The sequence below is a fragment of the Saccostrea echinata genome, unplaced genomic scaffold (assembly GCF_033153115.1).
Source record: "Saccostrea echinata isolate AGI-Se365-2 ecotype Australia unplaced genomic scaffold, CSIRO_AGI_Sech_v1 ptg000056l, whole genome shotgun sequence".
Taxonomy (NCBI): domain Eukaryota; kingdom Metazoa; phylum Mollusca; class Bivalvia; order Ostreida; family Ostreidae; genus Saccostrea; species Saccostrea echinata.
The window spans coordinates 16,597,039-16,614,802 of record NW_026889805.1 but is presented as its reverse complement, the minus strand read 5'-3'; the positions used below and the strand labels follow the sequence as shown (position 1 = coordinate 16,614,802).

The window sequence follows — 17,764 nt, the reverse complement described above, 5'->3', positions numbered from 1 at the left end:
CCATGGTAATTTAATTTTAAATGATTTAGATGACACAATATACTTGTATTGTATAGAGTTATCTATACCTATTATTTATATATCATTATGTATTCAATCTGTCTATATATATACATGTATGTTTTGCACTTATATATAATATAAAAGTATCACTTTCAAATTTTTATTACTTTTAGAGTCAAGGAAAATCTTCAAAGCAGCCAAAGAGGGATTTTTTTTAGACATTGTGTGGTAAAAGGATATCATGACTTTAAAGTGAAGCCATTACAGTCCAGTCAGTTATCACTTAGAGTTGATAGGGAATATACGAATATTCATGATCCTGATGTCTGTTTGGTATGGATTCCAGATAACGATCCTGTTGATCTTAAAGACACAGTTACAGATGAAAAGAGGGACCTAAAACTAAAAGATATAGAGGATGTTTTACCTTTGTGCTCAACCTTGCCCAGCCAATTAAATTAATCCTTTATTAAGGAAGCATGAGAGGATTGAACAACTACTTTTTTGTCGGTGTCAACTGGTCATTTCATGTTTCAGAGGGCTACGAGGTACAGCTGGTACAGTAAAGTTTTACCGTATCCTGTCAGCAGAACTGCGACGGTATGTTGTCCTTGTAAAATACTATCTAGTATTTTCCTCTGCACCAACTTCAGGGATGATATACCCCTTGTATAGATACATATTACACTAGTTTGAAAGTTTTATAGAAGCCAAGTATTTTGCTAGAAATAGATAAAATTTAGTCATCAAGGAGTTTACAATCACGTGCTGTTTTCCAAGTGCGATAGAATTATTATATATTAAAAGTGAAGTGGTATACGAACATGTATTCCTTGTATAGGTACCTGTATTTGAGTTGAAGAAAGGGTAAGGAAAAAAATGTCAAGATACAATTGTACAAAACAAGCCAATGAGAAGACTTACAGGGTTATTATGGAATAGTTGAGAGTTCAAGTGAACAATTTTGGCAAAAAGAAGTTTCACTAATATAGCAAACATCTGGCATATGGAACAAAGTGCACTATCATGCTTATATGCATATTTGAAACACAAGTATCAAACATTATCTTGTGATTTTGATAGCGTAGACACCAGCAACTGGAACGAATAAATACGCTGTGTTTGAGTTCACAGGGACGATTGAATGTTCCTCCACAAAATTTTCTCATTTTAACGAGGCTTGAATTTTTTAGATGAATTCCTGTCCCGTTTGTTATTATATCATTAACTCTTTATAGATTTAAAATTACATGTAAAGTGTACCCAAGCCAATGTGAAATAATTCTACAGGTTTATGACAATTGCTACAAAAATGAATTTAATCATAAATTACAGGTTTCAATGTTAACGCCCATGGTGTCCATTATTGGCATGCGTCGTCGGTGGAGCCACAGAGCTTGTATCCCCGGCATCAATGATGTCGACATCGACAGGTGCTAGCTTCAGATCTCCCCACTGTGTAAGAAACTCGTTCATGTCTACACATCCGTCATCTAAAATGACATCGTTAAAGAAACATATTAGATGACCTGGATAAGAGAACTCTTTAACGTCCATGGTGACACAAAACATGAGCACAACCTAATTCAACACTTGCAAAACACCCAAAATTGTCAAAAATCATCAATTAAAACATTTTCGCTGCTGTGCTTTAAAAACAACCTACTGTTCATGTCGAAGTAGGTATAAATGAGAGGCATGTCTGCGTGAGTCAGATGGCCGTCTCCGTTGGTGTCCGCCTTGGTAAAGAGAAGGTTGGCTTCTCGAGCGTTACCGAGATGGTATGCAGTGACCCAATCGTTTTCGAACTCTAGTCGGGTTACTTCCTGGTTATCTGTGAAGTATATATATATATATACATATATATATATATATATATATATATATATATATATATATATATATATATATATATATATATATATATTAGGGATGTCAACGAATAGTCGACTATTCGACTATCAGTCGAATGGACCGACGATCGAATAATGAAACGACATTCGAATATTATTATAATTAAATAAATGCAATAAATGAGTGATTACGAGATGGAATTCTCATCAGAAATTGAGAAACCACCTTCCTCAGAGACAGTCGATAAGGTTATTTTCCTTAACAAAAACGGTTGCTTTTCCATGTACGTATAAAAAAGTAAAAAAGTACAGTAATTACAAGTGCTACACAGCTTCGAGAATTTTTTGGTCAGTAACGGCCTGTGTTGTTTTAGTAATAAATTACCCACCAATATACTGGGCTTTGTTTGTAAAAATATTAATTGGACTTGATCTTAAACCATGTACCAATTATCTTTTGTTATTTTAAGATTGCTTAAATGCAAGGAACAAACCATAGACTGTTTTAAGGACTTTTTGATAGCAGCAATCAATAATTGAATAAGCAGTATCTAACTGTTTAACAGTTTCATAGGCATCTTACTCGTGGATAGTGTGAGATTAAACAACCCAACCCCCCCAATTTATTTCATAAGAAGTTTTTTAAAAATATCGGCTGGCAAATTTTTAATCTTGCTAAAATAAAAACTGACTGCATGTACAGACCGATTTATGAATTCAATTGACGGGGAAATCATACATTTAGGGGAATTAGGTGTCTAAATTCATTTCATTTAATCAAGCTATCCACGCGTTGTAAGTTGCATTAATGTTAATTTTAAACAGATTTAAGTAAAAGGGTTTTGGGGTTATAAATACGTCATGTACCAGTGAAGTTTGAAATAAAATTTTATTATAAGAAAATGTTCCGAATATTCGACTATCGTTCGAACAATGCAATCGAATAATAAGGAAAATACGTATTTTGACATCCCTAATATATATATATATATCCAATCCGTCGGTAATTATATATATCCCACTGAATTCGAAATAAAAGACACTAACATTCTGTCACATCCGTTTCATATTTGGATGTTTTACTAGAGAAAGTCATCTATGGTGTAGTGTTCACGAATTAGTTTATGTACAACTTATTTTAAGTGCAACCGGATATTTCCGGGTTTACAGTGTTTTGTTTTGTTTAATACTTTTAAGTTCTCATTGCTGGTGCGGGATGCAGCACATGTTTGCAGCTATAACGTCAATATTGTCCATCCGGCCGAGAGCACATTCCTTTCACCACGTTCTTCAATGAACTTGAAACACAGTAAGTTTGATTGTGTGGTTAGCTGCCTATACGCAGTGACAGTGAAAGGAATGTGAGCAGCTTACTCTGGACATGGCATACAGATACCCAGACTCTGAGGATTGGGATGTGCGCCCAAAAAGACTGTTGAAACCCACACAGAAGGGTGCAAGCCTCTTTGAAGAATATAGGGATGTTTATATTCGCAAACTACTTTCATTAGGAAGAGAATTGGATACTATGTTACAGTGCGACGTAACTACCAGTAGTGCTAGTGCATTGAGTGAGCTTGGACACAGGTTGGACTCATGTTTTAGTGACTATAAGTGTGTGAGCGATGAATACCTGGACTTCCTGTGCAGGCATAATACATACGAAAGTTCTCTCGAACAGACAAGCCACCAAGTGGTAAAACGAACTTACATGGAAAGGGTGGAAATCCTTGCCCGTACTATAGCTCAGAGACTTAATAATGTATGCTCTCCTGTACTATTGAAGAAGACACCTTCGTTAACGGATGCTCGTTCTAACACTGGAAGCACACAGAAACTCAGTTTGGAAGCCGCAAAAGTTCATCTGGATTTCGTGAAGAAAGAAAACGAGTTAAAACAGATGGCACTCGATATCCAAAAACAAATAAACGAGTTATCGGCAAGGAAGGAGATTGCAGTCGCAGAACTGTCTATGGCGGAGGAAGATGATAGGTCGGATATATCCGACTTCGACCACCTGAGTGTTGTAGACGACTTTGTTCGTGATCTTGAGCCACCATCCTTGAACGTGTACGCGCCAGAGTTTGAACCTCAGACTCGGAGGGAACACGCCTTTTTACCACGCCCACCTACCTTTGCAACTAGCGCCATTCCAATGTACACCCCGTCCCGCTCAACAGATGTTCCTGTGACCCCTGGCTTTCCAGCCTATATACCCACAGCAAAGGAACCGCCTGCAACCCCTTTAGAGACCGAACCACAACCCTTGTTCACAGACTTTGCTAGATTCTGGTTCAAAAAAGACCTCGTAACCAAGATCGACTCGTTTGATGACAAGCCAGAGCATTTTTTGTCGTGGAAGACCAGCTTCCTGCGAGTCATGAGTGAACTGTCAGTGACCCCAACAGAAGAACTTGATCTGCTCGTCAAGTACTTGGGACCGAGTTCAAGTGTCGAGGCCAGAAACATTAAGGCTTGTCATGCTAATGACTCTGTAGCAGGTCGTTTGAAAGTTTGGCGTCGTCTGGAAGAGCGATATGGTGCACCTTCACTTGTAGAGGCTTCGATCAGGAAGAAGCTGGAGAACTTTAAGACTTTAGACAGTCAGGATGGGAAAGAACTCTACCAACTATGTGATATTTTGAACGAGATCCAGTCCCTGAAGGATAATGACATTTTTGCCAATTTGTTAGCACAGTTCAACACATCTGTTGGAATTACACCTATAGTGGCCAAGCTACCGAAGAAGCTTCAAGACAAATGGACTACCATTGCCTTTAGGTACAAACAGCAGAACAATGCACAGTACCCTCCATTGGAACATTTTTTGAAATTCATCAGTGAGATGGCCACTATGTGCAATGACCCTGGACTTGTGTACAATCAACCACGTAAAGATACTTACCGTACTCCTAAGCCGTTAGACCGCAGGAAGACATTATCTACACATAAGACAAGCATTTCCAGAGACGACCAGATAGATATGGATACAAGTGATACACGCCTTCAGAATCACTCCCGTGATATAGCTCGGTGCCCAGTGCACAAGTCAAAACATTCATTGAACGAATGTGAGGCATTTCGGAAGTGGAGACTGGATAAGCGTCGTGCATTCTTAAGGCAACATTCCATCTGCTTCAAATGTTGCGCGTCGACTGAACATCAACAGTCATCTTGCACCATATATTCTCCATGTTCTGTGTGCGGGAGCAAACTACACCCGACTGCTATGCACTGGTATAAGAAAGACTCAGGTGACAGAGACACAAAGGAAAACATACTCACCTCAAATGATGGCGGGGAGGGAACAGAAATATCTTCGAAGTGCACCACACTCTGCGGTTCAGTCAGTGGTGGACGTTCTTGTGCCAAGGTTGTTCTTGCTAAGGTATTTCCCATTAATCGTCCACAAGCTGCTGTGACTGTTTATGTGTTGCTCGATGATCAGAGCAACCACACCCTAGCTCGCTCTGAACTTTTGGACCAACTTGAAGTCACATCTGATCCCATCCCTTACAGACTGAAGTCTTGTGCTGGAGTGACTGAGACATCTGGGAGAAGAGCAGTGGGATTCTGTATTCAGTCTATGGATGGACTTGTCTGTCATCAGCTTCCGCCCGTTATAGAGTGTAATGACATTCCAGACAACTTGATGGAAATCCCAACTCCAGAGGTTGCGCATGCTCATCCTCACTTACGGCATATTGCTAAGGAACTTGCCCCACTACGCAGAGATGTTGGTATACAGCTGCTGATTGGCAGGGACTTGGTGGATGTGCATCAGGTGCAAGGCCAGGTGACTGGGCCCCCAGCATCCCGCTTTGCACAGAAGCTCAGCCTTGGATGGGTCGTAATTGGAGAGGTATGTTTGGATGTTTGGATGGGCGTCACAAGCCAAGTGATCTCAGTGTCTTGAAAACCAATATTCAGAATGATGGTAGAGGGACAATATTTACCCCATGCCAGAACAGCCTTCATCTTAAGGTCCAAGGCCCCCCTACTTACATGCCCCCTCAAGCTCAGGACTTCAAAGGTGATAATTTGTTTTACACTGACAGACATGACAATAAGGTGGGAAATTCTGTGGAAGATCGCGAATTCTTGTCACTAATGGACCAGACTTTCCAGAAGAACTCTAGTGGTAATTGGACATCTCAACTTCCTTTCAAGAATGCACGTCCACACCTTATGAACAATAAAACTCAAGTCTTCAAACGGGCTTGCAACCTAGACCATAGTTTGAAGAAAAATCCTGAAAAGCTAAAACAGATGTGTGAATTTATGGAAAGCATATTCAACACAGGAGCAGCGGAGAAAGCACCAGAGGTAGCCAGGGGACATGAGTGTTGGTACATCCCAATATTTGCTGTGACGCATCCTAAGAAACCTGGCAAAGTTCGTGCTGTATTTGATTCTTCGATAGTGTATCAGGGATGTTCATTGAATGATGCTCTTTTGTCAGGACCCAACTTGACAAACAATTTGCTAGGAATCTTGTTACGATTTCGCAAGGATTTGTGTGCTATAGCAGGAGACATCCAGCAGATGTTTTACCGTTTCTTTGTAAACGAGAGAGACAGAGACTACTTACGGTTCTATTGGTATGAGAACAACGATCCACATTGTCAAATGGTAGAGTACCGTATGACCGTCCATGTGTTTGGGAATCGGCCTTCCCCTGCGGTGGCAACATATGGGCTTAGACGGGCAGTACGAGACGCGGATCACGATGTAGTCAACTTTGTACACCAGGACTTTTATGTTGATGACGCATTAATGTCTAGACCTACTCCTGAAGAAGTGATTGACCTTATGAGACGAACTCAGAAGGTACTTGCTGAAGAAGGGAAAATAAGATTGCATAAGATTGTGTCGAATGTACAAGAAGTGGTGGATGCATTTCCTCCAGCTGACTTGGGAAAGGACGTTCAGGACTTGTCGATTGGTGGGGATGATGATGTAGTTCAGCACAGCCTTGGATTGGCCTGGAATCTGAGATCTAACTGTTTCGTCTTCCAGAAGCCAGATGCTGATGTTCCCTTCACTCGCCGTGGAATACTCTCAAGGGTCAACAGTATCTTTGACCCCATTGGCTTTCTGTCTCCAGTGACAATATGTGGTAAGATGATTCTACGTGAGATGTGTACAGGGAGTCCAAGCTGGGATGATCCTCTACCAGAAGAGTACCGAGATAGATGGGAGAGTTGGAGTAAGTCACTTGATCAGTTAAGCAGTCTACATATTCCCCGGATGTTCGTTCCACAGTCGCTGAGCTTAGCATCAGACCCACAGCTGCTGATATTTTCCGACGCATCGGAAACTGCGATTGCAGCTGCAGCTTAACTGAAGGTGAAGCATGACATTGGATTTGTCATGGGAAAGTCTAAACTCGCACCTCTAGCAGGGCATAGTATTCCACGTCTGGAGCTATGTGGTGCTGTGCTGGCAGCAGAAATAGGAGAATTTGTGTCAGATCACCTCCCTATCGCTTCGTCATCAATCCAATATTTTACAGATAGTAAGGTTATATTGGGATACATAAAAAACAGGACAAGACGATTTTACAACTATGTAAGTAATAGGATTGCTAGGATCCATGCTGTATCAACCCCTAGCCAGTGGAGCTATGTGCCCACTCACCTGAACCCGGCCGATGCAGCGACTAGAGGATCAATTTCTGACATTAGTCATATGTTAGACACATGGCTTGTTGGACCAGTGCAGTTTTGTTCAAGGGACCTAGCAGAAAGCGAACCTGAGGTTGAATACCCACTCATCAGCCCTGATGATGATAAGGATGTTCGTCCCGAATTGAACACCTTTAAGGCTGATGTACATGTATCGACTAAGCTACCCCCGATCGAGGATCGATTTAGTAAATACTCTACTTGGGACAGTCTTGTGGCCGCATTGTCCATACTTCGACATGAAGCTGCCTCCTACCGAGGTTCCAATGACTGTACTGGTTGGCACATGTGCCAGAACACCAAATGTGAATCTGCGCGCAAAGACACTGAACGCTTCATTATTAGATGTGTACAAGCTCAGGCCTTTGGTGCTGAACTCAAAGCAATTGAGAGAAAACATGACCTACCTAGGGACAGTCGTATTCTGGATTTATCTCCCTTTATCGATGACAAAGGTCTGCTCAGAGTTGGAGGTCGTTTGAACAAGCTGAAGAGTACAGGACTCTCATCGCTTAACCCAGTTATAGTTCCTAACGGACATGTGGCAGTACTACTGGTACATTTCATCCATAACAAGGTTTTCCACCAGGGCAGAACGATCACTGAAGGCGCCGTACGTTCTCATGGCTATTGGATTCTGGGAGCAAAGAAACTCGTATCCTCCATCATTCATGGTTGCGTTGTGTGTCGGAAGCTCCGTAGGATGCCCCAGGAACAGAAGATGGCAGATCTCCCTGTTGATCGGCTCACCCCAGGACCCCCATTTTCCTCTGTAGGACTTGATGTGTTTGGTCCGTGGCCGGTAGTTACCAGAAAGACGCGTGGTGGATCAGCTCAGAGTAAAAGATGGGCCGTCTTGTTTACTTGCTTAACTACACGAGCAGTACACATTGAAGTGATTGAGGACATGTCTAGCTCATGCTTCATTAATGCCCTGAGACGCTTTATAGCCTTGCGTGGACCAGTAAAGCTTTTTCGTTCTGACAGGGGGACAAATTTTATTGGAGCTGTGGAGGACCTTGATGTGAATGCCATCAACGTTGAAGACAATATGATGAAGACTTACCTGAAGGAGAACAGAGCAACCTGGTTGTTTAATGCCCCTCATGCATCCCATATGGGAGGTGTATGGGAGAGAGTTATTGGTAGTGCTCGCAGGATTTTGGACTCTATGCTGCTTCAAGACAGAGGCAAAGAACTTACACACGAAGTACTAGTCACGTTCATGGCAGAGGTTTGTGCCATACTTAACTCTCGCCCGATAGCGCTTGATACGGACCCATCATCACCCATGGTACTGAGCCCAAACGTACTCTTGACACAGAAACAGGGGGATATCGGATCTTTCTCAGAACATTTGGGTATCAAGGACATGTACACAGCCAGCTGGAAACATGTTCAGGTGCTGTCTGATATGTTTTGGAAGAAGTGGCACGTTACCTACTTGGACAGTTTACAAAAGAGACAGAAGTGGTACTCAAGTAAAGAGAATCTGAAGAGCGGAGATGTTGTACTCTTACGTGAGAAGAACGTCCATAGGAACCTGTGGCCGATGGGGATAGTCGAGCGCCCGATTGAGAGCAATGATGCAATGGTCCGGAAAGCTGTTGTACGTGTTGCCAAGGACAGGAAGGTTTACACCCGACCCATAACCGAGATGGTTCTTCTGCTTGAACAGTAACTTTGTGAATAAGTTTATTGTAGTTATGCAGTAACAGTTTGAGATTTTTGTCAATGTCAGTTAGTGACTAGTTATATCTATGATATAAGACGGGGAGTGTAGTGTTCACGAATTAGTTTATGTACAACTTATTTTAAGTGCAACCGGATATTTCCGGGTTTACAGTGTTTTGTTTTGTTTAATACTTTTAAGTTCTCATTGCTGGTGCGGGATGCAGCACATGTTTGCAGCTATAACGTCAATATTGTCCATCCGGCCGAGAGCACATTCCTTTCACCACGTTCTTCAATGAACTTGAAACACAGTAAGTTTGATTGTGTGGTTAGCTGCCTATACGCAGTGACATATGGTAAGCTGAAAGGTAAACTTTATGATATGTGATGACTTCAACTTTTGAGGCTGAGTCACTCTGATGACCTATTGCTATCCATTTTTGTCCAGCGTCGTGTATCAGTCATAAACTTTTGATTGTCAGCTTCTCTTGAACTATTGAGCCAATTTAAATCAGTTTTAGCATTTATAGCATTAAGGGGTACAAAAATTTGAATTTCATGGTCCCTGACCCCCCCCCCCCCCCCCTGCGGGTGAGGGGGGTGCTAAAATCATCCAAATTAGTGCTATCTAAATATCTTCTTAACTCCTGGACGTCAAGCAGTCAAACTGTTGGCATATTTGTAATAAGCATTGAACCCTTTATCTAAATTGTGACCTTCAGGGCCCCTGGTCAGGGGTCTTGGACTTAGGATAGGGCTCTAATTCTTTAAAAATGTCTCTCCACGGGTACCTCTTCCTAAATATTGAATTTTGTTGCCCATGGGTCAAGGAATCTGGTGTTAGAGCGAGGCTGTGTTGATTATATAGTCAAAATACATTATTTCTTTATATAATTGTCTTCTCTGTCCTGGGTATTATGCAGACAAACTAAATGCATGGTAATAATGAGCAACAATGCTTTTTTTCCCAAAATTATGAAATTCATAGCCCCTGGGTCAGGGGTTCTTTTGTTAGGGTGGGGCTCTATTGAATATAAATGTCTTTTTTCTTTGAAAACCTTCTCTGCCACTGGGTGCATGTATTTAGCAAACTAGTGCATGGGTTTGATGACCCTATTTATGTAGAGGCTCTGGTGGTAGAGCGGGACTATATTGATTATGTAGTGGAAATGCATTGTTTTGAAAATCTACACTGCTCCTAGGTTATAAGATATAAATTCAGTGCATAGTTATATTAGTAAGTGTGCCTCTTCCAAAATTGTGAATTTCATGACAGTTGGATCAGGGTTTCTGGTGTTAAAGTGAGACTGTGTTGGATCTGAAAATGCATTATTTCTTTCAAAATATTCTCCTACGCTATTGCGTATCTTGGAGGCATACAGAGTACATAGTTGTAATAAACTAGGATGTTTTACCAGATTTTTTTTTAAATTTTGGACTACTAGTATTTTTTCAGGTGTTCTGGTGCTGGGCAGGGCTCTATTAATATGCATTCTACTTAGAGACGTTATCACCCTTTGCTATATAATCACTGTAAATAATTCAAAGGTCAATTGAATAAGAGAATTTTATACTGAAACGCAACATCCTATTTTAGGGGAAAATATTAGATATAGGATATAATTTTGTATCTAAAAAGTAAGGACATCTTCAAATTTGTAAATATCGGTAATTTAACGGTTGAATGATTTTCATACCATTACCGTTAAGTTTGAGTCCGCTTAACAGAAATCAAAAATTGCATGTTTAACAAAACATTTGGCAATAATATGGGGTTTTAAGGGTTTGTATTTGTTCATCATAAGTAATGCAGCAATATTCCGAAAATAAATAATCCTTTCTTTTCCGTAAGCGATGCCAAGGATTCCTGAAAATGACGTAAGTACGCATTTCCATTGCTCTAGCTGGAAAATCTCAAAATAAAGGTGATGGAGAGTTGCAGATGCACTACATCACGCCTCAGGAGGCTCTTACGTATCATTGGCATGAATGACAGTCCTTGGAGCGGAAGTCCAAGGGTTACTACACTGCGCTAGGCTAGGGAAAATTCGACCTTATCATCTGAAAAACGGGCATTTAAAAATGGCAAAGAAAATTTCTTTCGCTCAGATCTCGAGATAGATAAACCTATTGCATCGTAGAAATCAAGCTGCAATTGTTGTGCATGGCAGTCTTGCACGCTGTAATTTAATGGCCGGGGTGGGGAGTGTTTTAACAGTCATATGTTACTTTCTAAAGTTAAAAGATAATCATTTAACATTTTTATCAAATCTCTGATGTTTTTAAATCGTGTTTTACCTTACTTTATTCATTTATGAACATCATTGGATAAAGAATTCAAATATTTGTAGTTAACTGCTTGTTGCGTTTCTTCTGCGTTTCAGTATACAAGAATTTTTACAAAAAATAATACAAAAAGTAATTTCATACTTTTTAATGGTCTGGTAGATTTGTAAATAACGGATGAACAAAATTACACAAAACGCTTATCTTTGTACATTAAATGTTCTTCACAAAAAAGGACAAGCCATTGCGTGAAGGAACGAAATGTTTTATTAGTAATGCTCAGCACTATTCTTTTGTTTAGTATCCATCGTGATAGTTACAACTGAGGGCAAGTACAGGCAAATAAATGCATCTACTTTAAGATATATTACTGAGGACTAATTATTTTGTTGATCCCTGATCATCCTACTTCTTTTGCTTCTGAGCGACTTACATATAGCTTCATCGTCCATATTATTTTGGTTTATTTTGTATTTCTATGGATCTTTTACTGTGTTATATTATTGGGGCTCTCAACTTCCTTTCCTTATGTAGCAATATACCATTCTCACCTGCATATGGAGTTGATGTTTCTTAGTTTATTCGATACGCAAGAGCATATTCTATTTACCGATCAGCCTATCAGCAGGCTATTTACAAGAAAGTTGATGATACAAATATATCAACAATCTCGTTTAAAGTCAACATTTCGCAAATTTTTTGGTCGATACAATATAATTGCCTTGTTTGCAAATACAGACAGAAACTTTCGTAAGGTCAAAATTTAATGTTGACTGACTTTTTTCATACAAATTGTTAGGCCATTACTTTCACACTGAACTGTCTAAGGATTTTCCGTTTACCCAATCATGAAAAAGAGCATCAGACGGGTGTGAACGGTCTACAGGGGAGGCCTACTACACCATGGCACCTGACCCCACTTATGTTTTCAGAGGTTCGTGTTGGCTCTGCTCATAATTTGTATTGTTTTAATAGACTTTGAGAATGATGGCTGTTCGTTTACTTAGCTTCACATTTCATTTAAAAAATAGTTGATGAAATAAACAATATCATATAATACTGAAGGGAAAAAAGTGAATTTAAGGCCATTATGTTTTGTCATATTGACAATGAACAATAAATTAGTATACATGTGTAAGTACAGTATTCTATGAATTTTGTACAATTAACTTTTTCTTGTATGTTTTTAAGCAAATAAGCAGGATACCGTGACTGTACAGTACAAAGAAGAAACTTACGATCTACATCAAAGGCTAGGAAAATATTGTCAACTTCACTGCGGTCAAGACAGCCACTTAAGTCATGATCAACTTTCTCAAATAAAATGTATTCCCTCTGTGGTTCGGAATCGGCAAATCTATTCAAAATAAGCATAACATTAAAGTGCCCCACGTAAAGCCCCATCGCATAATACTCTGTAAATTAAAGTACCATGTACCCCACGTAAAGCGCCCATGGCCATCACACCAGAAATATAAATACAATGTACTTCACATAAAGTCTCCATCATACCAGATATTGAAGAACAATGTACCCACGGAAAGCCCTCATCACACCAAACTAGTTTTTGCTACGTTCTAAAAAATGTTGCCAAACGGTTTGCAAATGGAGAGAACATTGTAACAACTGTCAGAACTTCATTGACGTGCCCGAACTGGTTTGGATGAGAAGGATGGCCAAATTTCGAATCAATTCAAAATTTTGTTACCGTCCTAGATTTGGTCGGGGTGACTTCAAACGAGAAGGAGCATCAAGGACGGAACTGTCTTATTACGAAAGGATTGCTGTAATTTGTTCTTACGACGGGTCTGTGAATTGGGGACTTGAGTTTTTCTTTTCGCACGGGCGGTTTTTCTCTTTGGAGGCATAGTGAAATTGAGTAGTATGCAGTTTGTGTGAACAATAATGAAGAATGGCAAAGAACTGTCTGGGTTTTATAGCCCGTGAGTCAAGATCGCATTGCACCATCATTCCAATAACAGCGTGTCAGTTTACTTCACACGTTGAGTACCATATTACTCATTGATTGGCTGGCTGGTGCATACTACTCTACATATAAAACACAGGAACCCCAATTACCATCGAGAGTATTGACCAATCGCATCGAACACGCTGAATGATTGTTTATTACGGTAGAAAACAGCAACGCGTGGTCAGTCAGTCTGCTTAACTTCCTATATCTTACGTGTCATGTTTAATTGTGAATTGACAGGATAAATCTATACTTATAAATTAATAAATTTTGCAAATAAACTCCGGAACGGGTGCACCAGAGTTCTTACTTACTCCTCTAACAATACACTAGATACAAGATGATGTCCGTAAACTATATTTAGATTTCACTCGCAAAGTAAGTTTCGTACATTAAATTAAAAGTCTACTTTTATTTTCTATAAACAGCCATGAAATAGCAAAAACGTGAGTACGGTGGCGTTTCCGGTTGGCGGATCTAAGTTGCTGGCAATTTTTAATGAAACTGACACGAGCAATCGTTTATTTATTTCATAAAACGTCATCACTGAATTATTCAATCAAAACTTGATTTAAATGATATAAAAGAAATAAGTTGTGATAACCGATTAAAAAGGGAAATGTGTAAATTATTTTCGTCATTCACCGATCTTAATATTGACGGAAGCTTCTAGAACATCATATAGCATCGAGCCCGATGTTGAAAAAAACGAGGTGCATATAGCTGCATAGCATAAAAAAAGGCTTTTGTGTGATTGGTCATTGAAATAATGGTAAATCATTGATAACACTATAAGTTGTGAATATATTTATATATCGAAAGACTATTACCTATACATATATTCATGTATGTAGTAGGTTTTCCTAATAAATTTATCGGTAAAATTTGTAACATGAAACATTTTTTGAAACATTTTATATATTCCTTACGAACCCGAAGTACAATTTGTACTTCGTAAAAAAATTGCTTACATGTAAAGAGAAAATTAATGAATAAGGTATTGTTCAAACACAATTAAAGATGTAAAATTTTGTGCTTTAATCAATACATTTCATTTTTTTTTCTGAAAACAGTCTTTTGTATCAAATACTCGGCCTATTCATATGGCGTTAAAAGCTAATTTTACACAGGTACTTGAGTCTTGGTTTATAAATGTGTATGTACCTTATTGATATGTAAAAAAAAAGTAAAGTACATTATTTACATATCAGTAAGGTACAAACATATTTATAAACAAAGACCCAAGTACCTGTGAATTTTGACCCCCCCCCTCCCCCCAAATCAATTTATCAGTAAAATGTGCATATTCACTGCTTTTATTCTTGACGGAAATGAAATAAAAGCATCTGAAGTACAATATCCATAACATAGTATAAGAGGTTTCACAATAAACGTCAATTAATGAAATTGTTAATTTTCAAGTTTTTACAAGGGGGAGGGGGAGGCGTACATCTACTTCGTGCGGGAATTTGAACAAAGTATTTCTTCCTGCTATAATCTTGTAGGCTGTCAGTAGAAACTACAAAATATTTTCTGTCGGTAGTTGTATGAATTCAATTCCCCCCGCTTGCGCGGGATTTCATCTAGTGTATTATAAGAAGAGTTACATAAAAACTAGTAAAGCAACACTCCTCGGTACTAGTACATGGGTGCGATACTCCAGTGATAGCTAAAACACGCTTGTTAGTCCCCTACTCTCAGAATGCTTGTTACAATACGTTTGATTCACACAACAAAGCGCTAGAGTTTCATTTTAGATGTTCAAGAAAGCTGTTTGAATCCAATATTGTAATGAATCAAAATCTATAGAATGTCTCTTCCTTGTACTAAGAATATCTGATCACAACCAAATATAACACATGCAGAAAACGGGTTTTGACTGACCGTGCATTGCTGCTTACTACAAATGCTGTACTCGTAAACAATTACTCAATGTGATCGGTCAGTATTATTTGTGGTATTGCAGGATTCTGTGTTTCATATGCAAAGTAGTATTAATCCCATTGAAATCAAACATCCAATCGATAGGTAATAGGGTAATCAATTTGTGAAATTTTACTACGGTCGATCAAGCAAACTGACACGCTAGCTGTTGTTGAATGATAGTGCATTCAATGCACGACTGCGTTCAAACGCAGGATACGATGTGGTTAAAAGTTACTATAGTATAGTTATTATATGTAGAACGAGTTGCGAACTAGTAAGAACGGGCTAGGAAACGAGTTAAGAAGGAGCTTAATCTGACAACAGACGGGCTTCGACTGCTTCGAAAAGGCAAGTTTACCCGATCTGAACTAAACACGAACTCATGTAAGACGGGGAACAGACGAGAGTCACGTATTAAGACCTGTTTATGAATAAACTAGGATAGTATTGTAGACATTTATACATTGTAAAAACTTACACATTCAGGCCATATTAGAGTTTTAAAGGATAGAAAGCTCTGGAAACGAGTTTTGTGTGATAGGGGCATAAGTTAAGGATAATTAAAATCGTTCAATTAAACCACAAAAGAAGGAATAAAAAAATTTATATATATATATGCTGGAATGTTCAACTTACACAAGGCCTAGACAACATAGAATCACAACAAACTTCATCTGAAAGAAACAAACTTTCGTTGAAATATGCTCATTGTATCTTAAATAATTAGCAAAATTTGTCTTCACAAGACAATAATGGAGTTGAAACCATTTTCATTGGAATGAATAAGCGTGAGTGAAAATTCTTTTCAAACATTAAAAGTACTGTTTAAATACAAAATATAATTATTATACTGCTCATGCACATGTTTTGAAACTGTAAGTTAACCATGAAACACGGAACAAACTGAAAATTCATTACGTATTTATACAGATTAAATCTTACACTGTAACGATCCTCTTCGCATGACAAAGATAACGTTTTCGACCTAGAATCTAAGATAATGAGACTTTCCAAATAGCCATTCAGGGAATTTTTAAAGGAGATGGGCGAATATAGCTTCAAAAGTATGAAAATCATATTCAATTTGTGAATTTAGTATTCAAGGTTCTTATTACTGAAAGGTATGACATTACGACAAACAAAACTTCTGCGGAAATTTTTCAAAGCAAAAATTATTCATGTTTTTTTTTTTAAATTATGGTATTATTTGGGTTCAAATGCAATCAATAAAAATCCTGAATATCATATTTTGTTTGAGACTAACACTACGCTACACAGCTCACAACAAATAGTGCATTTAAATCATATCTGTGATATGACCCTTGACTTAAAAGACCACATATTTTCCTGAAAGAGAAGCATGTTGTGTCATAAGAGTTTATTTATAAGGTATACTGAGTATTTTTTTTTCATGTTTTCGTTAACTAAATATATATATATATATATATATATATATATATATATATATATATATATATATATATATATATATATATATATATATATATAATCATAAAAGAAAAAGATGCCATTCGCCAGCATTTAGCGACATTTCGTATAAGTGGGGGGAAAAAATCACTCAAAGGAAGTTAAACAACGGACAAGCAATTTCATTCATTGATTGACCCAAGCATGGATACATGAAACATTTAAATTACTGACCTTATTTCGGAGGGAAGTTTCTAACTTTCCTTATCAGAATCAAAGTGTGGCCGTCTGAAGACGAGACTGTTACTTATCTATAAGCACGTCGTTAGCCAAGATTAGTAGGTGCAAACAATGATGGCTGATCAGGCTTACTACTCGTGATATATTAATTAAAAAACAATAGAAAAGCAAAATTGATCTACTGTAGAATCATCATTGTTTGTAGGAGACCGTTCTGGGATTTCACGTGTCGCCTTACCCACGAATTTACAATCTCAAGATTGTTAACTTTGTCCACGAATTGGTTCATTCAGTCTTTTGTACGTACGAGTCACATGTACCCACGAAATTCTGTTCCCACGAAACTTTTTAAAGTTTGGTTACCCAATGAACATTGATATCCCCCTTTTCACACGATTCTATAGTTATCAATACTACTAATAAGTGAATATTTTTTCTTACGAAATCATCTCTAAATCATTTATAAAATTGCTGACTTTGTATTAAAAAAACCATATAAATACACTTGATCTGAACATTTAGTTGTTTATACAATGGTCACAGAGCCAGGGGGCGACATTTTTGTTATTTCAAAGTTATATGCCGAGTAGAACAAAAGTTTGTGGACCTCTCCTTTTCCATGAAGATTCAATAGCCAGGTATTGATTTGGGTGACAACATTTTTCTCTGTCCCATGGAAATACGTTTTTTATTAT

At 38.4% G+C, this 17,764-nt stretch overlaps 1 protein-coding gene across 1 annotated transcript; it reads right to left on the bottom strand.

Annotated features, from left to right (window-relative positions):
• Nucleotides 1-1,312: 1,312 nt before the first annotated feature.
• On the bottom strand, nucleotides 1,313-17,628 carry LOC133173914 (uncharacterized). Its single transcript, XM_061308980.1, has 5 exons — nucleotides 17,602-17,628; nucleotides 16,038-16,075; nucleotides 12,742-12,860; nucleotides 1,670-1,837; nucleotides 1,313-1,496 (listed from the first exon to the last, which is right to left on the bottom strand). Exons 1-5 carry the CDS (start codon nucleotides 17,626-17,628, stop codon nucleotides 1,348-1,350), a joined length of 501 nt encoding a protein of 166 aa, XP_061164964.1. The 3' UTR covers nucleotides 1,313-1,347.
• Nucleotides 17,629-17,764: the final 136 nt, after the last annotated feature.